The 24,359-nt window shown below is 47.3% G+C and overlaps 1 protein-coding gene across 1 annotated transcript; it reads left to right on the forward strand.

Annotated features, from left to right (window-relative positions):
• The first annotated feature begins 1,791 nt into the window (after positions 1 to 1,791).
• Positions 1,792 to 22,968, forward strand: GPRC5A (G protein-coupled receptor class C group 5 member A). The gene is made up of 4 exons (XM_009180249.4): positions 1,792 to 2,670; positions 17,746 to 18,674; positions 21,393 to 21,451; positions 21,764 to 22,968. The coding sequence occupies exons 2-4, from the start codon at positions 17,753 to 17,755 to the stop codon at positions 21,848 to 21,850; spliced, it is 1,068 nt and encodes a 355-aa protein (XP_009178513.2). The 5' UTR covers positions 1,792 to 2,670; positions 17,746 to 17,752; the 3' UTR covers positions 21,851 to 22,968.
• Positions 22,969 to 24,359: the final 1,391 nt, after the last annotated feature.

A 24,359-nucleotide genomic window follows, 5' to 3' on the forward strand; every position in this document is an offset into this window, starting at 1 on the left:
CACTCAGCTGTTCCACCTGCCCTAGTCCTCCCTGTCTTCTTCCAGAGAGCCAGCCCCCAGGGACACAGGTGCAGGGCCGGGACTAGGAGAGGCACGCAAGGGGCCTAGAGCTCAGAATTTAAAGGGGCACCCATTCTTAAAGTTGTGGAGCGCCTCCTTGAACTCTGTGCTCTGGGTGTGTCATGGCCTCATCTAGTCCTGGCTTTGTGCAGGCAGGTGTCTCCGTAAAGGGATGGGAGGAGAACAAGAGATTACGAGGAGAGTAAAAAGAGAGTACTAAGAGGACAAGGTGGGACATCCAAAGTCAATGGCACTACTCAGGATGGCTTGAGCCCAGGAGTTGGAGGCTGTAGTGAGGTATGGTGGCCTGTGAATAGCCACTGCGCTCCAGCCTGGGAAACATAGTGAGACACTGTCTCTAAGAATAACAACAACAACCAAACAAACAAACAAAGCCAATAGCAAAGTGAAGAACAATGACTGAAGACAGGTTTGGAACAAGCATCCCCACACATGCTCTCTCTGTCACACACCCTGGACCTGCCAGACAGACACCATCCAGAGAACAGTGAACAAAGGAAAGATCAAATACACTCACCACATTCTCATTAGGAGGACCTATGAGAATTAGATCCTCCTAATTAGGAGGACTCCTGGGGAGGGGGTGTAGAGATCCTAGCACTTTGGAAGACCAAGGCAGGAGGATGGCATGAACCCAGGAGTTTGAGACCAGCATGTGCAACACAGCGAGACCTTGTCTCTATAAATAATAAAAAGAATTACTTGGGAGGCTGAGGCTGGAAGATTGCTTGAGCCTGGGAGGTAAAGGCTTACAGTGAACCATGATGGTACCACTGCACTCCAGCGTGGGTGACAAAGTGAGAGTGTCTCAAACAAGATAAAAACAAACAAAAAAATTAGCCAGGTGTGGTAATGCACAGATGTGGTCCTAGGTACTTGGGAGGCTGAGGTGGAAGGATAGCTTGAATCTGGGTGATTGAGGCTGCAGTGAGCCGATGGTGCCATTGTACTCCAGCCTGGGTGACAGTGAGACCTTGTCTAAAAAAAGGAAAAAAAAACCCACAAAAAAATAAAAAACAAATGTGGCTTATGTTTGTGGCTTGAATTATAGTTCTATTGTACAACGGTAGTCTAGTTCAACTTCCTCCTTGAACAGATGAGAACCCCGGGGTCCAGAGAGAAGCCCTGACTTAGTGGATGGCACATGCTATAAAACACCGTCATTTGCAGTCCCACCAATCTCTCAGTGCCCACCTCACCTCTGCCAGACACACCCCTGGGAGCCCTGGGTGTGAAAGGGGTGGACTCGCAGACCCCTGGGCTGCGCATCTCAAAGGAGGTGTTCCAACACTCAAGGCACTGCCTGTGTTTTTTTGGGAGTGAAATAAAAACCTAACAACAGTGGGGTCACAGTCTCCAGTAGGTCACATTTTAAAAGCACTTTAGCCTCTGGAGACTTGGGGTGTGGGGAGAAATGGGGAGAAAGCTGGGGAGTCCTGGGTCTTCCCCCGTTTATTCATATGCAGAAAAATCCGGATTAGTTTGCCAAGCCCGCTGATAACCACCTTAAAAGCAGAGTCCCTCCTACCTCCCGCGAGGCATGGGGTAGAACCTGGCCTGAGCCCTGACACAGGCGGGCAGCCACTCCAGGATTGTTTGACACGTAAACAAAGCCAAGTTTCGGTCCGATTGGCTTGATCCTGGAAGAGGAGTGGGCAGTGGAGGGAGGGGAAACCGGGCGCCAAAGCAAATTTCTTCATTTCATAATTTCATCTGGCGCCGCGTTCCATCAGCCTGCAGTGTCGAGGCTTTAGGAGAGGCAGTTAGAAAAGGAGAGATACTTATCTCTCAGCCCCAGAGCAGCACTCGTGGTGCCTGTCTAGACTGTGACAGGTGGAGCTGCTGGGCTAACTACGGATCTGATGGGGAAGTTTTCCTTGGCTTTCACGTGGCTTTGGCTGGGGAGCCCTGAGAAAGTGGCTGCCTCCTTTTTCTTAAGCCTGGCTTCCCATAGGGCAGTGGCTGGGGGAGAGTGATGGAGAGAAAGGCTAAGTTAAGGGCCAAAGAAAGTGGAGGAAGGCTGGCTTGTCCCGCTGGACTTCACGGCGGAGCTGCTGCAATCTCGCAGGCTGGGCTCCTGCCCCAGGTGGATCCGAGTGCCTGCGGGGAGGCGGGTGTGGCTCCTCCGGGAGGTGACAGCTGGCGGGGCCCGTACGGATCTGGTCTGCTCCGGCTCCTCTGTCGTAGCCGGCGCCCTGGGACCAGCGCATGAGCACGTCTCAGAGGAGTCCGATGCGCTGGGTAGGGCCGGGTGGTCACCCCCGCCCCGCTTCCAGGGGTGACTGTGCCTCTGACGTCAGACGGCTTTTGGGTCATTCCTTGGCACCAGGACTTTATTTTCATAACAGCATGAAGTGCCGTGAAACTGGAATAGGCGTGTCCTCTGCCTGGACCCTCCCCCGCCCCTTGTCCCTCTGCTCACCCCTCGCTCCTTCCCTCCCTCCGGCGAGGGCCGCCTTTATAACAACTGCTCGTAGCGGGAGAGCGGGATAGCTGTCCGAGGGCGCCCCCAGCACTGAGGAGCTCGCCTGCTGCCCTCTTGCGCGCGGGAAGCGGTACCAAGTTCACGGCCAACGCCTGGGCGCTAGGGTAAGTGAGGCGCCAGGAGCGCAGAGTGCTCGGGCCTCCGGATTTAAACCGTCTGGGGAGAGCGGGGCCTTGGGAGGGGTGGGATAGAAGAGGAGAGAAATCTTGGTAATGGAATACAGTTGGCTATGAGAAGAAAATTCCCTAGGAAACAGTTCCTCTAGTTTAACAACTTAGTTTTTTTTTTTTTTTTTTTTTTTTTTCCTTTGCGGGTTTCCCAGACTAAGATAGAGGCGGAGAGCAAAGAGATGATCAGGGTAATAGTTTCTGCTCGGACACATTCTACAAACTTTGAGTAGGTGGAATCCGGCCAGGCAGGAGGTGAGCAGCTCTGGGATCACTCTGAAGGAAAAGAATAGAGGGAGAGAGATCTCAGAGGACCCAAAGGAACTGGGAGTGGAGGGGGAGTGGGAAACAAGGGGCAGGGGCAGGAGGGAGGACACGGTGACAGCTGCTACTTTACCCAGATACTGCAAAAAGCCCTTCTGAGTTTTGCGAATTAGATCTGGAAGCCCATCCCTTTTCTCTTGATGTGTGTGGCGGTCAGTTCCACTCTGGCGTGCCTTGAGTTGCTCAGGAACCTGGGACAGAAGGAAGTTGAATGTGCACTAAGAGCTCACCTTCCACCCACAACATTATAGAAAGGACTTGGGAATAGCGTAGATGCTGTTCAATCTGGTCCCTTAAACGTCCTTGGGGAAGGCTGGCAAATAGCTTTATTTTATTTTATTTTATTTTATTTTTTGAGACCATCTTTCCCTCTTGTTGCCCAGACTGGAGTGCAATGGCCTGATCTCAGCTCACCACCACCTCTGCCTCCTGGGTTCAAGCGATTCTCCTGCCTCAGCCTCCTGAGTAGCTGGGATTACAGGCATGAGCCACCACACCTGATTGATTTTATATTTTTAGTAGAGACGGGGTTTCCCCATGTTGGTCAGGTTGGTCTCGAACTCCCGACCTCAGGTGATCCGCCCACTTTGGCCTCCCAAAGTGCTGGGATTACAGGTGTGAGCCACCATGCCCGGCCACAAATAGCTTTAAACATCCGTGGGAAAGGCTAGCACACAGCTCTAAACATCCATGGGAAAGGCTAGCCAACAGCTGAAACCTGTTCAGAATCAAGAAATTTGAAGGACTTTCAATTCCTAACTTCTTTCCAGGCTGATTTTCTCCTCAGAGGCTTGTGTAAACAACACACCTGTTGAGGGGTTCGGCCGAATCAGCCACTGCTATGGGTTCATTCCTGACGGGGAACACTTCAGTCACTTCAGATACAATGGGCTAGGGACCACTGGAGGGGTGAGGGCAAAGGGGGCATACAATCTCCAGGTTTGAATGCCGGTGTCTGCTAGGTGAGGGAAGAAATGAGGAGAAGGAATGGCCAGGAGAGGGGCTACCTGGGAGACAAGGGGCCCCTCCAAGGGTGTGGAGAGGTGAGTGCTTCAAGGGCAGAATAGAATGAGCAGAACCCTTTTGTTTCCTGGGAAGAGCTCTCAGCCTTGAGTTAGGAAGACTGATTTCTCCTCCCAGGTCTGCAGGAACAGGGAACTGTGATCAGCCAAGGGGCTGGGCCTGAGTTCCTCATAGGGATCTTGGGGAGGCCCCCAATTTCCTCTCCTGTGTTTAGATTCTAGCCCCTCTCTGTCTGCACATGTCACCTTGGAAGTCCTCTTTAGAACTGGCTTTTTTGTATTCTAGTCTTTAATGGTAATCAAAGACTACAAGGTATGAAAAACAATTGTGACGGCGTGATTTTATTCTTCTCATTCTGAGTCCACTACTATTTAAAGTCCACAGATTAAGCTGAGGAATTCATATGGTGGTATAGTAAACAATAAATTGAATAGCATTTTTGCTTGAGGAGTCTTTGATTTCCTGAGTAGTTCAGGGTGTTAGTTTCTTCTTTTATTCTTATTTTTATTGCACTGTGGTCAGACTATATGGTCTGTATATGTTTTATTTTAGAATTCCAGATTTGCCTTTGTATTCTAAATCTGCTCATTTTTTGGCAAATGTTCCATTTGGCCCATGGACCATAGTTCCTATTAAGTAATCATAATAGAGTAGGGATGGCAAACTGTGGTCCATGGACCAAATATGGCCTATAGCCTCTTTTTGTAAATAAAGTGGTTTTTTTTTTTTTAAATTGTTTTTGCTTTTTTTGTGATGGAGTCTCGCTCTTATCTCCAGCGCAGGCTGGAGTGCAGTGATGAGATCTCGGCTCACTACAACCTCCGCCCTCCGGGTTCAAGCCATTCTCCTGCCTCAGGCTCCCAAGTAGCTGGGATTACAAGCGCTCGCTACCACGCCTGGGTAATTTTTGTACTTTTAGTAGAGACGGGGTTTCACCATGTTGGCCAGACTGGACTCAAACTCCTGACCTCAGGTGATCTGCCTGCCTTGGCCTCCCAAAGTGCTGGGATCATAGCCATAAGCCACTGCCTGTAATCCACTATTTTACTGAAACACAGCAATGCTCATTTGTTTATGTATCATCTATGCTGCTTTCATGCTACAAATGTGTGGCTTGCAGAGTCTAAACTGCTTCTAATCTGGCCCTTTACAGAAAATCTACGCTGATCACTGATATAGAGGATGTGAATTATATATGATTAGTAATGGAGATCTAATAAGATATGAAGACAGAGAATATTTCTATTAAAGTATCCATAGAACATTTACACAATTTTACCATGTTCTTATTCATATTGTATATTTTATCTTCAGTGTAGAGCATCCCTAATTATTGTAAAACAAGCTTTTTGGTCAATATAATGCCTTTTTACTTTGATTACAACTTTGTATGATATGAAAACCTCAACTTCTGCTTAATTATTTTACCTTGAATAACCTATTTAACTTTGTGTCTGACACATAATACTTATTAAATAAATATTATCTGTTAGTATTTCTTCTTTTTGAATTTATTTTCATTTCTTTCTGTTCTTTTGCTTTTAACTCTTGTGTATCTTTCTGTTTTAGGTTAGGTTCTTCTAGGTATGATATAGTTTAGTCTTTTTTTTTTTTTTTTTTTTTTTTTTAGACAGAGTCTCGCTCTTGCCCAGGCTGGAGTGCAGTGGCAAGATCTGCAAGCTCTGCCTCCCGGGTTCACGCCATTCTCCTGCCTCAGCCTCCCAAGTAGCTGGGAGTACAGGCGCCCGCCACCTTGCCTGGCTAATTTTTTTTTGTATTTTAGTAGAGACAGGGTTTCACTGTGTTAGCCAGGATGGTTTCGATCTCCTGACCTCGTGATCCGCCCGTCTCGGCCTCCCAAAGTGCTGGGATTACAGGCTTGAGCCACTGCGCCCGGCCTTTTTTTTTTTTTAAATAAAACAGTTACCATTTACATTTCTTGTAATAATAGTTACTTGTTATTATCATCTAATTTTAGGCCATATGGTTTGGTCATCTCCATCTCCTTCTACATTACATAGTATATTTCATATTTTTAGATATACTAGGCAACTGAGTAGATGGTAGTGCCATTCTTAGGGCTTGGAAAGATAAGCTTGTAAGGAGAGGTGATCAGTTTAGCTTTGAACTTGTTGGATCCAGTGAATATTACCCTTATGTATCAGAATAAGATATTTAAATGAAGGGATCTTTGAGAGCCTTAAGATAGTATACTAGTAGAGGGCTGGCATGGAGGTTCACACCTGTAATCCCAGCACTTTGGGAGGCCAAGGCAGGCTGATCACAAGGTCAGCAGTTCAAGACCATCCTGGCTAACACAGTGAAACTCCGTCTCTACTAAAAATACAAAAAAAAAAAAAAAAAAAAAAATTAGCCGGACATGGTGGCAGAGGCCTGTAGTTCCAGCTACTCGGGAGGCTGAGTCAGAAGAATGGTGTGAACCCGGGAGGCGGAGCTTGCAGTGAGCCAAGATCCCACTGGGCAACAGAGTGAGACCAAAAAAAAAAAAAAAAAGTAGTATACTAGTAGAGGACTTCACTTTATTTTCCTATTTTCTGGAAATTTCATTTCTGTGAATTCTGGGCATAAGAGATTTAGAAGCTATACTCAAAATATTAAGCTTTATTTTTAAAAAATGATTTCCAGTATTTCACTTTACATTCACATTACTCAAGTCTACATGCTTTGTTTAGAGTGACAGGAAGATGGTAATACGCCTAGGGAACTACCTGGAAGTGTAGAAATTAGAATGAACACCGTGGTTATACTTGTTTTGATCTGTCTGTGGTGCTATCATGACTTATTTTCTCTCATTATTACATAGAAACTCAATTCATGTTATTCAGATGTTATTCATAAGTTATTGCCATGATTAATCACTTTGATGTCATCAGAATTGGGATGGCTACCCAGAATAGGGGATCCTGGAGATTTCCCTGTAGACACTTTGCATTTATAATTAACCCTTTATCAAGGACAGAGGGATTTCTGTGGGACTTCTCCCTTAAAAGAACTCAGCCTGAGTAGAAATATGAGGATTAACATCAGCACAGATTCATCTTCAAAAAATTTTCCTCGCCATTACTCACACTTGCTAATAAATAACTTGCTTTGGGTAAATATTCAGCACTCAGTCTTAGTCCAAAGCATTTGATCACGAGGTCAGCAGTTCAAGACCATCAGCAATCACTGCATAGAGTACAGAGTAAGGGGGATACCAACAAATACAAGTTTGCTCTATTTTCTTAAGAAGCTTGTTTTCTGATAGGCAGCTCAGCACTGATATTAATTTGTAATATATAATACAGATATGGAAAAACTTGAGTGCCAAGAAATATTTAATTGTAAAAACTATGAAGAGATCGACACATTTAGAGTGCAATAGGATTTCAAATCCAGGTGTGATGGCTCATGCCTGTAATCCTAGCACTTGGGGAGGCTGAGGCGGGTGGCTCACTTGAGCCCAGGAGTTCGAGACCAGCTTGGCCAACATAGCAAAACCCTGCCTCTACTAAAAATATAATAATTAGCCAGGTGTGGTGGCGCATGCTTGTAATCCAAGCTACTTAGGAGGTTGAGGCACAAGAATCACTTTAACCTGGGAGGCAGAGACTGCAGTGAGCTGAGATCGTGCCACTGCACTCCAGCCTGGGCGACAGAGCAAGACTTTGTCTAAAAAAAAAAAAAAAAAAAAAAAAGGCTGTAGGATTAATAGTAATAATAATTCAAAAAACTCATGATAGAGGTTAAATCTTGGGCAAAGTTTTGCAGAAATACGGTAAGTGGATCATAAACAGGAGGGAGAGGATCTTTCTGGTTAGGAGAATAATTCATGTGTTGAGGCAAAGAGCACGAGAAGACCTTAAATGAACCCAAATTCCCTTCCAGACGGAAAATACAGAACTCCAGGAAGGTTTGCTCGCCTTGCATAGAGGTGGAGGGTTGCTTGTTTTGGAGACTTCTCAGCAAGCCAATGCTTGAATATATGGTGGTTTACATGGAGAGAGGTTGGGGCCAGGGAGAAAAGCTCTAGAGGTGATGACAGTGATTTAGAGGTGAAAAGGAGGATTGAATTATGATGATGACTACTCACGAAGAGCTATTCTTCCTGACCATGTGACACTGGACATGTACCTTACTCTCTCTCAGTTAGGTTTCTCACCTATAAAATGGGCTGTAGGAATGTTAAATGAGATAATGGTTGTAAAAGCATATAAATGACGGAACATGTGTAAAAAACACATAACTGCTCAGCATAGTGCCTGACTCATAATAGGACTCAGGAGGTGACCGTGGTTGTCATTATTCTTACTCATAATTACATCATGACTGTTATTACTACTGACTGAATGTAGCAATTCGAGAATACAGAGAAAATGAACATGCTAGCAAGTCACACATTTTCAGGGCTGGGCTGGTGCAAAGACACATTTTGACAGAATGGGAGAAATCCCATAGGAAGGGGGAAATCTCATAGGAAGGAAGACAAAGTCAGTTTGTCTTTGCAAGGTTCCAGGCCCTAGGTAGCTGGGATTACACCTACTTGGGAGGCTGAGGCAGATGCTCTGGGAAGGACTGCATAGAATCAGCATGGGCAACCTTCCAGGCCTAGTCATAAGCAACTCTAGACACTTTTCCCATCTCTCTGGTCATGAAGAGGAGTCTCAGGTTAGAAACCCAAAGCGGGAGACTCATCACATGTTCACGTTTGTCCCTGCACAGTGGTCAGTGCTGTGTGTCAGTCAAGGCCACGTCTAGGGTCAGCGCTGCTCCAGGAGCCTCTGGCTTTGTCCTTCAGGCGAGCAGTCCCCTGGTGTGCCTCTTCTTTCGACCCTTCAACCTTACCTCCAGCCCTGGCTTTTAGTTTGGATAGGAGTTTGTGGCACATATTCTTTTAATGACAGGAGATGGGGCAAGAGTGAGGATGAGGGGGAGAAAGAAAGATCTGGAAGTTTTGTACATGAAGCTCCCTATGTACGATGGGTGAACGGTGGAGCTGAACATGAGCTCAGACCACGTAGTTCAGCAGCGCGTCCTGCATTTTATAGATGAGAGGAGGCTTTGAGAGGTCAAGCGACTTACTTGTTCACACAGCCTGGCAGCTGAAGCCCCTTCTCCCTAAAGGGGAGGAGGAACAGAGGGCTTGGCGTTGAGCCCAAGAAGTGACTTATCCCTCATTTTCCTTTCCTCCCTCTTCCTCTTGTTCTTATTCTTCCCTTCCCTCTCCCCCCCTGGTTTTTTAAAGCCTTTCTTTTGAGGCTGGGCATGGTGGCTCATGCCTGTATAATCCCAGCAATTTGGGAGGCCGAGGTGGGTAGATCATCTGATGTCAGGAGGTCGAGACCAGCTTGACCAACATGGAGAAACCCCATCTCTACTAAAAATACAAAATTAGCTGGGTATGGTGGCGCATGCCTGTAATCCCAGCTAGTCGGGAGGCTGGGGCAGGAGAATCACTTGAACCTGGGAGGTGGAGGTTGCGGTGAGCTGAGATCATACCACTGCACTCCAGTCTGGGCAACAGCAGTAAAACTCTGTCTCAAAAAAAAAACATCAACACCCCCCCAAAAAAAAACCCCCAAAAACACCTTTCTTTTATGCCTAGATTCATTCCAAAAGGGCTTAAGACAGCAACAAGTGACTCCAGGGTCTCAGCTGTGGGCATCTTTGTGTTACTGGATGGCTGTGTGTTAACTGTTAGCAGCTGGAATAAGTGAAGAGGGTCTCGTTCTAATATTCAAAGTCCTTTGCTCATGCCCATGGCCAGAGGCTACTCATGCTGAAACATTACCATCTCCCTCCAAAGTGCAGGGTTTAGTCACTGAGTACTGGGTGGAGCACATGACTGGATCCCAGTTAATCCCTTCCTGCTTACCAGTAAAACCTCAGGATTCATGCTTTCCTGGGAGCCACCTGTGGCCACTAAGATAGGAGCGGGATGCCGACATGGCCAGGCGCTCCTAATCTCAGACCCAAAGTGCAATTTTTGGCAGCCCATGTGAGAAGGAGGGTGGGAGGAAGGGTGTTTAGACCTAAGGATAGCAGCCTGAGGGTTTGAGAGGAAACCAGGCGCAGCCCATCCTATCCTATCTCACGAGCAGCCCGTCCTCCTCCTGACTCCCCTTACGCCACACACCGAGCGCCATTCTCTTGCTGCCTCATCCATTCTGGTTAGGTACTTACTGAGCATCAGGTGCTAGGCAAGTGGCTGGGGAGAGAGAACTTTTAATGACTCAGTCTCCAGTCTCCGCCTGCACAGAACCTTTGAGTCTGGAGGGAAACACAGACTTACTGACAGACTGGGTTGTGTAACAAGCGCTATGGGAGGAAAAGCTGAGAGTGTCTGAGAGTTTATGAGATGTGTGTCTCATCAGACTTGGGCATCAAAAAAACCAAAAAACAAAAAAACCATCCTGGAGGAAAGGACATCTAGTCAAGTGGAGGGGTGGGGTCCATTTGGTCTTTATAGGAGCAAGTTCTTTGTTGACTGGACTCTAGATCTCCCTTCCTTTGACTTTGGTTACAAATAATATCCAAACCACACCACTAGTCTCATTCTCTTTTCTCCTTCCTGCTCCAACCCTTTGCTGCTCTCCCAGGCTGTTTCTCTAGCTCCAGACAGTTCATATTCCTAAATGCTGATCGCTTCTCTTTTCCCTCTCATACGCTGCTTTCTAGAAATCCTTTTCAGTTGTTCAGAAGCCTGTCCTTCTCTTCCAATCCCCTGGTGTCGTTCCCTTACGTGGGTCATTCTCTGGGCAACACAGTAACCTTTCAGTGCGGACTCGCTTATTAATAACTCCAGTGAGTTTTATTTTCCTCTGACTAAATTCAAAGTACTCAGAACATTTTAGACTTGTTAAGCAATCCCTGTCAGCTTAGGGATGGGGTGGGGGAGGCTAACAGAGGTATATTAAGAATGATAATTCCGGGCGTGGTGGCTCAGCCTGTCTAGCAGGGGAGGCTGAGGCCGGGGAAGTGAGGATCAAGGAACAGGAGATGGGGGCCATCACAGGCTAACAGTGAAACCCTGTCTCTACTAAAAATACAAAACTAGCCGGTGAGGTGGTGAGGCCTGGTAGTCCCAGCTACCAGGGAGGCTGAGGCAGGAGATAGAAGCCAAACCTGGGAGGCGGAGCTTACAGTAGAAGCTGAATCAGCGCCACTCTCAATCTGAGAGACAGGGCAAGACTCCGTCTCAAAAAAAAAAAAAAAAAGGCCAGTTTCAAACTAATTGGTGCATCAGTTAAAATTTACTAGAAGTTTCCAAGAGCAACTATGGAATAATTAGAAGATGTGAATCCTAGCTGCATGGTTGATGTCAGGGATTCTTGCAGATTTGATGAAGAGTATGGTTAAGGAGGGTTTGCTGTGTTTTGAGACATTCCCTAGGCTGGACGCAAGGCTCACACCTGTAATCCCAGCACTTTGGGAGGCCGAGGGAGGAGGATCCTTTGAAGCCAGGAGTTCAAGACCAGCCTGGGGAACATAGCAAGACTCCATCTCTACAAAAAATAAAGATTAAAAACATTAGCCAGGTGTGGTGGCATGCACTTGTAGTTTCAGCTTCTTGGTGGGGTGCTGAGGTGGGAAGATACCTTGAGCCCAGGAAGTCAAGGCTCCAGTGAGCCACAGTCACACCACTGCACTCCACCCTGGGCGACAAAATGAGAACCTATCTCAGAAAAAAAAAAGGGCCAGGCATTGTGGCTCACGCCTGCACGCCTGTAATCCCAGCACTTTGGGAGGCCGAGTGGGGCGATCACCTGTGGTCAGGAGTTTGAGACCAGCCTGATCAATATGGAGAAACCCTGTCTCTACTGAAAATACAAAATTAGCTGGGTGTGGTGGTGCATGCCTGTAATCTCAGCTACTCGGGAGGCTGAGGAAGGAGAATCGCTTGAACCTGGGAGGTGGAGGTTGCGGTGAACTGAGATCACACCACTGCACTCCAGTCTGGCAACAAGAGTGAAACTCTGCCTCAAAAAGAAAAAAAAAATACACATACTATTTATAGATAAAATTATATGGTGTCTGGGACTTGCTTAAAAATAGTCTAGGGAGTGGGGTAGGGGATGCAGACGAAACAAAATTGGCCATATAGGAATAATTTTTGAAATGAAGTGCTGGATACATGGGACTCTATTATAAAACTTTCTATAATGAAAGCAAGTTTTTTAAAAAAATGTTTAATATTTTAAAAATAGAGACATGGTCTTATTCTATCTCCCAGGCTGAAGTGCAGTGATGTGATCATAGCTCACTGCAGCCTCAAAATCCTGGGCTCAAGCAATCCTCCTACCTCAGCCTCTTGAGTAGCTGGGACTACAAGTGTGCCCCACTGCACCTGGCTAATTTTTACATTTTTATTTTTCTAGAGACAGTGGTCTCATCATCTTGCCCAGGCTGGTCTTGAACTCCTGGGCTCAAGAGATCGGCCCGCTTTGGTCTTCCAAAGTGCTAGGATTAAAGGCATGAGCCACTGCGCCTGGCCTAAATAATGTTTTAAAGCACTTCAAGAACTGTTTCTCCATTCCCGCTTGCATGATTGGGAGGTGGGAGGTGGAGGTGAAATTTGGGGAAATTGTTTACTTCTTCTCTTTACACCCACTGCCATTGCTCTTGTTGGATCCTGGTCTGTGGGTGCTGTAAGACCCCGAGACACAGCACCCTCTTCCGCAGCTGCACAGGAAGAGGAGCCTGTAGCTTCTAGATGGGGGCTCTGCCTTACTGTCTGTCTGTCCAGTACCAGAACTGTTCTTGAGGCAAACACCACATCAATCTCTGTCAAGATTTAGAGTCATCAGGTTCAAAGTCCCTCCTAACGACCAGGTAATTATGATTAACAGCTACTTGTCCACCAACAGTAATACCTGATGGGTGGGGAAGGAGCAGTTGGTAGGGAGGGGCAGGGAGAGGGAGAGATCAAAGGGAAGAGGGAAATACCTTTCCTGCTAGACATCGCCCTGGTGATTAATCTGCCGGGGTGTGGAGAGACTACAGTGAAGTGCACAGGGCCTGAGTTCCTTCCCCACGCGGCCCCTGAGTGAGGCAGTGTCTTCCTCTTCCACATTCACGGTGTAGCCTGGGAGAGCCCTCATACCTCCCCTTTCCCATGTCAAAGAGGGGATCAAAGAGGGGACATTTGTAGGCAAGGCGGATCAGACTTGGGCGCTTGGATTGCAGGGGCTGCCTATGTCTGAACCTCATTTGCCTTTTTCTCCTGTTTCTCGTTCTGCACTGCCCTGTAGAGGTATAGCCCATTCTTTGTGCTCTGCTGGTGGTAGCGATGGCTGTGGTGTAGATTCCAGGAGGCCAGACTGTGCAGGTGACAGACCCACTGTGAGGGAAGGTGGGGGGAGGCCCACGGCCATAGTGACAGGTGCCATCCGTCTCTCTCTTCTACTGTGGTAGGGAACGTGTCTGTTTCCCCCTTTGCCATTGAGTGCTTAGAGCAATGATCAGCACAGAGTGGCGCTTGGTGAATATCTGTTGAATGAATATTTCACACATACAATGAGTTAAAAACTTGGAAACCAAATTTATTAAAATTCAGGAAGATTGATTTAAGCTATATCTGGTGTCACTTTAAAACCTAACACACTATACATATTGTGATAATATATATTCATATGATATTCTTATGTGTATAATACATATTTATGCATATGCATATATTTTATATATGCATATATTATATATACATATGTGTATATTTTATATATATATACATATGTGTATTTTGCATGTATACATATACATATGTACAATCTTTTCCTACTTGCTATGTGAATTAAATAATTTTGGTAAGATGACTATCTCTTCCAACGGAAAAGATAATTTCGTGGGTTTTTTTTTGTTTTTTTTTTGAAGTGAGTTTCATTCTGCAATAAGCCCAGGCTGGAGTGCAGTGGCATGATCCCTGCTTACTGTACCTCCGTCTCCTGGGTTCAAGCGATTCTTCTACCTCAGCCTTCTGAGTAGCTAGGATTACAGGTGCGTGCCACTATGCCCGGCTGATTTTTGTATTTTTAGTAGAGACAGGATTTCACCATGTTGGCCAGGCTGGTCTCAAACTCCCGACCTCAGGTGATCTGCCTGCCTCAGCCTCCCAAAGTGCTGGAATAATAGGCATGAGCCACTGTGCCCGGCCAAGAAGGTTGTTTTTTCTGCTCTAAGGAAAGAGGCAGGATTCAGTGGATGCTTTGTATCTTTTCCTGCTTCCCAACCCAGTTCTTCCTCTTGTTTTGGATTTCTTGCTGCATCATCTCTGTCCCTCTTTAGGGCTGGAGGTGACCTCTGCGAGCCTTCTCTTCCTCTAACTCTGGCCTCTTTCCTGCCACACCATAGTTCTCTTCTAGTCCATTCAAAACTTTTTAATGCCACGTGAACAATCTCATTGGGAAACAAAAAAACTCAAGAAAAAATATTCCATGCATGGAACACAACAAAAGCATGGAACACAACAAAAAGAATAGTGTAGAAGACACTTAAAGAAGCAATAAAATAATTTGAATGACATTGTTGAGAAACTGGACCTAGAGCTATGTCTAGCCTTGTTGAAGCTCAACATCTTATTCAACATTGACTTTGGAATTTGCGAGCCACCTGTTTTGAGGAAATGGGGTCACTCCTTTCTCTTTTCCAATTTCCCAATTTATCTTCCCACTTGTGCCCTGAATCCTGAGGATTTAGATTTCCTAGGGGTATGCTCAAGGAGCTGGGTCTACAATTCACACGAAGGTTGTAGGGGCAGAGAAAGAAGCCTTTCGCCTGACAGATTAAGGACAGATATATGGGAAGTAAACTGTTACACGGCCAGTGGATTCCTGATGATCCGAGTAAGTAGATTTCTCGCTTTGTAGATGGTCTATTACTGGGATTTCCTATCCTCCTGGGCTGAACTAGGAGGATGGAACCAGGGTCATAATGAGGCATCTGATGAGGGCAGCGATAGGGAGAGAGAGAAAGAGAGGTAGAGAGGAGAGAGAGGATATCTCAGATCTCATTTTAAGGCTAATTTGAGAGGAGATACCTAGAATACTTGAGAGCTTGGGTCCTGGCACCAGACGACCTGGATTCAGATCCTGGCTCTGCCATTTCCTGGTTGTATGATATAGGGCATGTAACTTGACTTCTCTCTGCCTCAGTTTCCTCATCTGTAAAATAGGGATAATAGTTTTACCTCATAGGGTTGCTATGAAATGAAGTAAGTAATGTATACATAGAGTGATGAGAAGTCAAAATTCGAGGCTGGGCGGGGTGACTCAACACCTGTAATCCCAGCACTTTGGGAGGCCGAGGCAGGAGGATTGCTTGAGCCCCGGAATTTGAGACCAGCCTGGGTAACATGGTGAAACCCCATCTCTACAAAAAAAACACAAAAATTAGCTGGGTGTGGTGGCGCATGCCTGTAGTCCCAGCTACTCAGGAGGCTGAGGTCGGGGGAGGATGGCTTGAGCCCAGGAGGTGGAGGTTGCAGTGAGTTGAGATCGTGCCACTGCACTCCAGCCTGGGTGACAGAGCGAGGCTCTGTTCCCCCCACCCCCCCAAAAAAGGAGTAAAAATTGGAGCCATACTAAAAATGAGCATGTTAGCTATGAAGATTATTTTTTGTTTGATTACCTGCTGTTTATGTGCTATCCAGGACTTTCCTCTTTACAGGTAGCCAATTTAGAGCTGGTTATGACAGACGAGACCCCTTTCATAACTTTTTGGAATTAATGGAGCCATCTTTTTTTTTTTTTTTTGTGTGTGGCGCGGGCTCTCGGTCTGGCGCCCAGGCTGGGGGTCTGGGCTCACTGCAAGCTCCGCCTCCCGGGTTCACGCCATTCTCCTGCCTCAGCCTCCCGAGTAGCTGGGACTACAGGCGCCCGCCACCTCGCCCGGCTAGTTTTTTGTATTTTTTAGTAGAGACGGAGTTTCACCGTGTTAGCCAGGATGGTCTCGATCTCCTGACCTCGTGATCCGCCCGTCTCGGCCTCCCAAAGTGCTGGGATTACAGGCTTGAGCCACCGCGCCCGGCCAATGGAGCCATCTTTATACATCTTAAGGAGGAGGCGGGCGCGGTGGCTCCCACCTGTAATCCCAGCACTTTGGGAGGCCGAGGCGGGTGGATCACCTGAGGTCGGGGGTTTAAGACCAGCCTGGCCAACATGCAGAAACCCCGTCTCTACTAAAAATACAAAATTAGCTGGATGTCGTGGCGCATGCCTATAATCCCAGCTACTCAGGAGGCTGAGGCAGGAGAATTGCTTGAACCCAGGAGACGGAATGCCCAGCCTTCTGTAGAAAAATCTACCATTCAGGAACCATCCTAGGAGCCACGGAGTGAAACCCCATCTCACTAAAAATACAAAAAAAAAAAAAAAAAAAAAAGATTAGCAGGCGTGAGTGAGTAGAAAATAGTACCAGCTCCCTCGGGAGGCTGAGAACAGGAGAATCACTTGAACCTGGGGCCGGGCTTGCAGTGAGGCGAGATTGTGCCACTGCACTCCAGCCTGGGTGACAGAGCAAGACTCCATCTCAAAAAAAAGAAAGATACATCCAGATGACTCTGGCAGGAGACTAGGATGCTTACAAATAACTGGATCCAGGGGCCCAGGTAGAACAAAATTATGATTAAAGTGTTAACTTCAGGCTTAGATAGTTCCATGTTCACTAATTCCTAAGAAAACACTAGCAAAAAAATATCAGGATCCTGGCAGGTATTTGCTTAACATCTCTACTATATATATATATATATATATATATATATATATATATTTCAAGAGACAGGGTCTTGCTCTGTTGCCCAGGCTGGGGTGCGGTGATATCATCATTACTCACTGCATCATCCTTGAACTCCACAGGCTCAGCGGTCTTCCCACCTCAGCCTTTTAGTGGCTACAGGACTACGAGTCGCGTCTTACCATGCCCAGCTAATTTTTTCTTCTTTTTTTTGAGGTGAGGTCTTGCTCTGTCGCCCAGGCTGGAGTGCGGTGGCGGATCTGGCTCACTGCAAGCTCACCCTCGAGGTTCAGCCATTCTCCTGCCTCAGCCTCGAGAGTGGCTGGGACTGCAGGCCACGCCCGCCTCGCCAGCTAGTTTTTGCTTATTTTTGTGAGAGCCAGGGATTTCCATTGTTAGCCAGGATGGTCTCGATCCTCACAGCCTACGCTTGATCCATGGTCTGGCCTCTGAGGTGCTGGGATTACAGGCGGGCCATCCCGGCCCTAATTTTTCATATAAAGATGGAGTCTTGTTACGTTGCCCAGTCTGGTCTCAAACTTCTGAGAGCAAATGATCCCGTTTCCTCAGCCTCCCGAGGTGCTGGGATTATAGTAGCATGAGCCAGCTTGCGTCAGCCTGTAGAGTTTTTGAAATTAAGCTTTAAGAGGATACCTCTTCAGAGTGTTCAGGTTCTCTGGCTTTAAGGTAACTATTAAGATAATTCAACTGGGGGAAGGGACACATGAGATTTCTTCCTGTTCTTCAACAGGTTTTAGAATTTACTACAGGAGATAGGGGAAAGTTAGTAGCTTTACTTAATGTAGTAAGCTCAAAGTCAAAACCCTGGCTAAACATGCAAAATTGGTTTCCTAATTCTTTTTTAGTCTTCTATGTCTGAGGACTGTGTTAGGAGACTCACCACCTTCTCCCCACACCAACATTCCTTTTCTGCAGGTCCAGAATGGCTACAACAGTCCCTGATGGTTGCCGCAGTGGCCTGATATCCAGGTACCACAGACTTTGTGATAAGGCTGAAGCTTGGGGCATCGTCCTAGAAACGCTGGCCGCAGCCGGGGTTGTGACCTCGGTGGCCTTCATGCTTGCTCTCCCACTCCTCGTCTGCAAGGTGCAGGACTCCAACAGGCGAAAAATGATCCCAACTCAGTTTTTCTTCCTCCTGGGTGTGCTGGGCATCTTTGGCCTCACCTTCGCCTTCATCATCAGACTGGACGGAAGCACGGGGCCCACACGCTTCTTCCTCTTTGGGATCCTCTTCTCCATCTGCTTCTCCTGCCTGCTGGCTCATGCTCTCAATCTGACCCAGCTCGTCCGGGGGAGGAAGCCCCTCTCCCTGTTGGTGATTCTGGGTCTCGCCGTGGGCTTCAGCCTCGTCCAGGATGTCATTGCTATTGAATATATTGTCCTGACCATGAATAGGACCAACGTCAATGTCTTTTCTGAGCTTTCCGCTCCTCGTCGCAACGAAGACTTTGTCCTCCTGCTCATCTACGTCCTCTTCTTGATGGCGCTGACCTTCCTCATGTCCTCCTTCGCCTTCTGTGGTTCCTTCACGGGCTGGAAGAGACATGGGGCCCACATCTACCTCACGATGCTCCTCTCCATTGCCATCTGGGTGGCCTGGATCACCCTGCTCATGCTTCCTGACTTTGACCGCAGGTGGGATGACACCATCCTCAGCTCTGCCTTGGCTGCCAATGGCTGGGTCTTCCTGTTGGCTTATGTTAGTCCTGAGTTTTGGCTGCTCACAAAGCAACGAAACCCCATGGATTATCCTGTTGAGGATTCTTTCTGTAAACCTCAACTCATGAAGAAGAGCTATGGTGTGGAGAACAGAGCCTACTCTCAAGAGGAAATCACTCAAGGTACAGACACAGCCTGGCTAGGCAGAGAATCCCTTGTAGAAAGGTGGGGGAGAATCATAGGATGTTCTAACTGTAAGGAACATGCAAGATTTTCCAGATTATACTCTTGATAGACTAGGTAAGTTCCTTAAGGCTCAGATCTTTCTTAAAATCATCCAGCCTGTTAGAGACAAGTAGAACAAGAAGCTGGCCTCTGGATCTTTACTGAGTACTTTGTACAATTGGTGTAGACAGGGGAGAGCCCTCCTCACTTCCCCTTCCTTGTGGTGTAATTTCCTGTGGGGCAGAACACCTCAGAGCTTTCTGTGCATCAAAATAAGATGCAGCAAAGAAATAGAAAAGGGATAACGAGACAAATTCCCAGCAATAAGTAGGTGAGATTGTGTTTTTTGTAAAAGATAACGAGGCATTCCTTCCAGAAATGTAGAGCCTTTGTAGATTTCAGTGCATGAAACCAAGCCATGATTTCCTGCAGTGATCACAGAGCAGAGAAGGGAGAAAGCCCTTTTATCACAAACCAGCAGGAAGTCTCCTTAAAATTGGTAAGGATTCTGGTTTAGTGCAAAGAGCCACATTTTTTTGTGTGTGCTTCTGGGCCCATGGGAAGGAACAGATCATAGCTGACATACAAGAATCAAATGATTCAGGCCAGGCATGGTGGCTCACGCCTGTAATCCTAGCACCCTGGGAGGCTGAGGTGGGAGGATTGCTTGAGCCCAGAAGTTTGAGACCAACTTGGGCAAAATAGCAAGACCTCATCTCTATTAAAAAAAAAAAAAAAAAAAAAAGAATCAAATGATTTTGCTCTTGTCTGGAGTTGTGAGAAGCCAGATATTCTCGTGTTGTTTTCATAAGCAAAAGAGGCTAAACTGATGGCCAGAAAGTGCCCCTGCTCATAGGGACCTAATCATTGGTCTCCAGGGTTACCCTGACCTTTAAGTCTAATCACAGGGAGTGGGTGGTTTTGGGATAGGAATGAGGAACCTCCAAGGCCACGTTCTTAGCGCCAGCTAAAAATAGGTCTTTCCTTTGCTCTTAAGCCTGAGGTGTGGAACTTCCTGGTGCTACTCACTGCAACTGTGGTCCCTTTCTAGGGCACTTGGAAGTCTGAAGGGAGGTTATTGAACCACCCAGCCCCTCCTGTCTGTTCCGTGGCTTCACTCCATCACCTCACTCCTGGACTTCCTGTTCTCATTCACTGATGAGTCTTCCTTCCTTCCTTCATTTTATGGACCACTGTCAGCTTTCTCCCTTAAAATGCTGCTCTGGCCTCCATGCTTTGCTGCTCACTTTCCTCCCTGGGTCCCATGATCCACCCCATCCCATCAAATCCTTCCTGAGCCCTTCCACAGTTGGAACCAACAACCTCTGAAGCTTTCCTCTCAGTCCAGATAAACCAAGTCACCGCGCTTTCCTGCCTGTGCCCGTGCTCCAGGTGTGTCTGTCCTCTGCCTGGCGTAGCTGTCTCCCTCTTCTGCCCTTCTCCAGGATCAGGCGTTCCCCAGTTACCCCTGGTACTCATTCCACCCTGTGCATCTGTAGGACTTTGAAATGCTCTTATCAGTGTCTGTCTCATTGCATTGTTATTTATGGGCCTGTCATATGTTCCTCACTCTCCAGCGTCAGCTGCAAGGACGGATCATTCTGGTTAATCCTTATGTGCTTCACGATCTCTTACATAAAGGTGTTTAAGTGTTTACTCAGCAAATTGGGCAGGTAAATTTGGTGGGAAATAAACGAATTGCTTTGAATTGCATTCATGATGATTGCATGTGTTTATCCTTCTTTCCCAAGCCTCTGATTTTCCCCAAATACACAGAAAACAGTTGCTCATCAATCCTGCCTCTTCCCAAAGAAAATGATACAAATATGTACATATTTTCCTTGTCAGGCAGTTAAGGAAATAGGTAAATCCCCAGTGAGATTCACTGTAGGTACACCCCGGCCAGATTTATATCTGAAATGACTGGTTTTTATGACTTTTCTTTTCTTTTCTTTTTTTTTTTTTGAGACGGAGTCTTGTTGTGTCGCCCAGGCTGGAGTGCAGTGGTGCGATCTCTACTCACTGCAAGCTCCGCCTCCTGGGTTCATGCAATTCTCCTACCTCAGCCTCCCAAGTAGCTGGGACTACAGTCTCCCACCACCACGCCCGGATAATTTTTTGTATTTTTAGTAGAGATGGGGTTTCACCATGTTGGCCAGGATGGTCTTGATCTCCTGACCTCGTGATCCATCTGCCTCGGCCTCCGAAAGTGCTGGGATTACAGGCATGAGCCACCACGCCCGGCTTAATTTTTTGTATTTTTAGTAGAGACAGAGTTTCACCGCGTTAGCCAGGATGTTCTCGATCTCCTGACTTTGTGATCTGCCTGCTTCGGTCTCCCAAAGTGCTGGGATTACAGGCATGAGAGCCACCGTGCCCGGTTCATTTTCAAATGTGCTTTTGAAATGGTCCTAGGATGAGGTGGGGCTCTGGTGAAGTTCTGAAAAAGGGTGTCCCTAGTCATTATAGTTATTCATTCATTCAACCACTATTGTGTTTGCTTTGTGCCTGGTCCTAGGCTTGGGGACCTAGTCTCTCTCCCTGCAAGAAACTTAAGGTCTGCTGGAGAGATAGGCAGTTAAATGGGCAAGATGTCACATTGTGATCAGTGATACAACGGGGTGAACACAGGTGGGGGCCCCAGTGCTTTCATTTCTCCTCTCCCTCTGTTTCAGGTTTTGAAGAGACAGGGGACACGCTCTATGCCCCCTATTCCACACATTTCCAGCTGCAGGTACGTGATTTTTTTTTCTCCCTCTTCATCAAAGGCATTAGCCCCTCAGGAACACTGATCCTTTGGAAACAGGCGATATTGCCATTCTGATGGCCCCTAGATGGCCACTTGAAGGAATGATGGGTCTTCTTTCCTCTAATTGGCCTCATGGGGTTAGTGGGGAAGAAGGAGAGCTTGGCATAGAGAGGACTTGGGGGTGGGAGGCCTGGGAGAAGGGGAAGGAATTGAGACTCCTGCCCAGACTGGAGACCTGTTGAGATGGCAGGAACTGGAGTGGGTTTCACGATATGATTGTTTCTTTTTCATAACCAGCCTCCCCAAAAGGAATTCTCCATCCCACGAGCCCACGCTTGGCCGAGCCCTTACAATGACTACGGAGGAAAGAAAGAGGGCAGCTAACTCTGTCCTGAAGACTGGGACAAACACAGCTGGGCGGCAGATCCAGCGGGAGCTCAAAGGGATGTGGGCGAAATCTTGAGTCTTCTGAGAAAACTGTACAAGACGCTACGGGAAGAGCTTGCCTCCCTCCCACGTCAACCACAATTCTTCCATGCTGGGGCTGATGTGGACTAACACGACTCCAGTTCTTAGCGGCCTGTGGTGTTTTTTTTTTTTTTTTCTCATCCTTAGGATACTTCTTTTAAGTGGGAGTCTCAGGCAACTCAAGTTTAGACCCTTACTCTTTTTGTTTGTTTTTTGAAACAGGATCTTGCTCTGTCACCCAGGCTTGAGTGCAGTGGTGTGATCACAGCCCACTGCAGCCTTGACCTCCCGTGCTCAAGCAGTCCTCCCATCTCCGCCTCCCAAAGTGCTGGGACTATAGGCATGAGCCACAGCTCCCGGCCTAGACCCTTACTCTTGCTGTTACTTTCCATGGACTAAAGGTCTGGTCATCTGAGCGCACGTTGGCTCACACAGCTCTAGGGGCCTGCTCCTCTAAGTCACAGTGGCTTTTGTGAGGATTGCTTGGCCCAGAGCAGACCTGCACATCTGAACAAAAACAGCACAGGCCTGTCTCTCAACCCACTGGCCTGAATCTACACTGGAACCAACTTGCTGGCACCCCCGCTCCCCAACCCTTCTTGCCTGGGTAGGCAAGGCTAAAAGATCACCCTACATGTACTCATCTCTCTGGTGCTGCCCCACATTGGGCCTCAGCAGCTCCCCAGCACCAATTCACAGGTCACCCCTCTCTTCTTGCACCGTCCCCAAACTTGCTGTCAATTCCCAGATCGAATCTCCCCCTACGCTCTGCCAGGGATTCTTTCAGACCTCACTGGCACAGGTCCAGTTGCTCCTTGTCAGGAGAATTTGCAGATCATTCTTACTCTAAATTCCTGGGGCTACTTCTCTGTCTTGCACCCCAGCCTCTGTAAATAGATTTACTGCATTCACAGCTGCATTCTGTAAGAGGGCGTGGTCTCCTAACAGAGGAGTGTTCATTGTGTAATAAGTTATTCACCTGAGTATGCAATAAAGATGTGGTGGCCACTCTTTCACGGTGGTGGCAGCAGTTACCAGTAGTGAGCATTAGACGCTGGGGGAGAGAACACGGGCTGCCCTGCGAGCTTCATGTTGGAGCTGAAGTTCAAGTTCACTTCCTTTGGCTTTGTACTTGACCCTTCTTCATGTGTCTGTCCTGTTGCCTCTAAAACAAGTGTGTTTCCCCTAATTTTTGAGGTTGTCATTGGTGAGAGAGCCAGGATCGTCATGGGGCCTGAGGTTTTACTCCAGCAAGGCAGAGGAGTGGCAACCTTGGCTTGGGGTTTGGCAGCCCAGGAAAGGCAGGGAGGGGAGCTCAAAGCCGGTTTCATGTTTCACCCAAGGTCTAATTGTGGGAGAGGACAAATCCAGATCCCCTATTTGACAGAATTAGTTCACAAATGTCTCTCGGCAAAGACATGATACTTAACCATGATAATTGACTTAATCCGAGAAACAGCTCGGTAGGGCAGAACAATAGGAAATCTCTCTTTGGTTATGGAAAAAACATAATCCCTCTACACAGAAACTGAGTGACGTGTAAAAATGTGTAGCTAAGTCAGGGAGTTACTTCCTAAGAGCCTGACGCTCTGCTTTTCATCAAAAGGAAAAACCAGAGTGAGGCAGAGGCGAGGGAGGTGGAGGTGAACGGATGATGTGCTGAGTTAGGGATGTTTATATGCCACAAAGGTTTGGTTGGTAGGGTTTGCACTAAGATTAGCCTAGCTTTGTACTGAAAAGGGGGAAGGCCACATAGTGACACAGATCCGTCTGGTCTTTCCCAGGAGGTGTGACCTAATGAGGTTTGTTGTGAGAAGAAAGCAATGTGGTTTCACATATATTATCTATCATAGGCTAGGGACTCAAGAAATGCATATTCCCTCCCCACTTTCTTTCTTTCTTTCTTTCTTTTTTTTTTGAGATAGAGTCTCACTCTGTCGCCCAGGCTGGAGTGCAGTGGCATGATCTCGGCTCACTGCAGCCTCCGCCTCCCAGGTTCAAGCGATTTTCGTGCCTCAGCCTTCTGAGTAGCTGGGATTACAGGAGTGCGCCACCACGCCTGGCTAAATTTTGTATTTTAGTAGAGATGAGGTTTCACCGTGTTGGCCAGGCTGGTCTTGAACTCCTGATCTTAAGTGATCCTCCCACCTCGGCCTCCCAAAGTGCTGGAATTACAGGCGGGAATCACCGTGCCCAGCTTCCCTTTCATCTTTTCTTTCCTTCTCTGGTCTTCATACTACCAACAAAGCAAGGGAGGAGTAGTAAAAGGTAAAATCACAAAATACTCTGGATTGGCGTTTTTTTGAGACAGGGTCTAGCTCTATGGCCCAGGTTGGAGTGTGGTGGCACAGTCATAGCTCACTGCAGCCTCAACCTCCTGTGCTCCGGTGATTCTCCTGCCTCAGTCTCCTGAGCAGCTGGGACC

The sequence above is a fragment of the Papio anubis genome, chromosome 9 (genome assembly GCF_008728515.1).
Source record: "Papio anubis isolate 15944 chromosome 9, Panubis1.0, whole genome shotgun sequence".
Classification (NCBI taxonomy): Eukaryota; Metazoa; Chordata; class Mammalia; order Primates; family Cercopithecidae; genus Papio; species Papio anubis.

Coding starts and splice junctions, on each gene's coding strand:
- GPRC5A (XM_009180249.4), top strand. CDS start 17,753: ATGGCTACAACAGTCCCTGATGGTTGCCGCAGTGGCCTGATATCCAGG. Junction 18,675..21,392: donor TCAAGAGGAAATCACTCAAG/GTACAGACACAG, acceptor CCTCTGTTTCAG/GTTTTGAAGAGACAGGGGAC. Junction 21,452..21,763: donor CCACACATTTCCAGCTGCAG/GTACGTGATTTT, acceptor TTTCATAACCAG/CCTCCCCAAAAGGAATTCTC.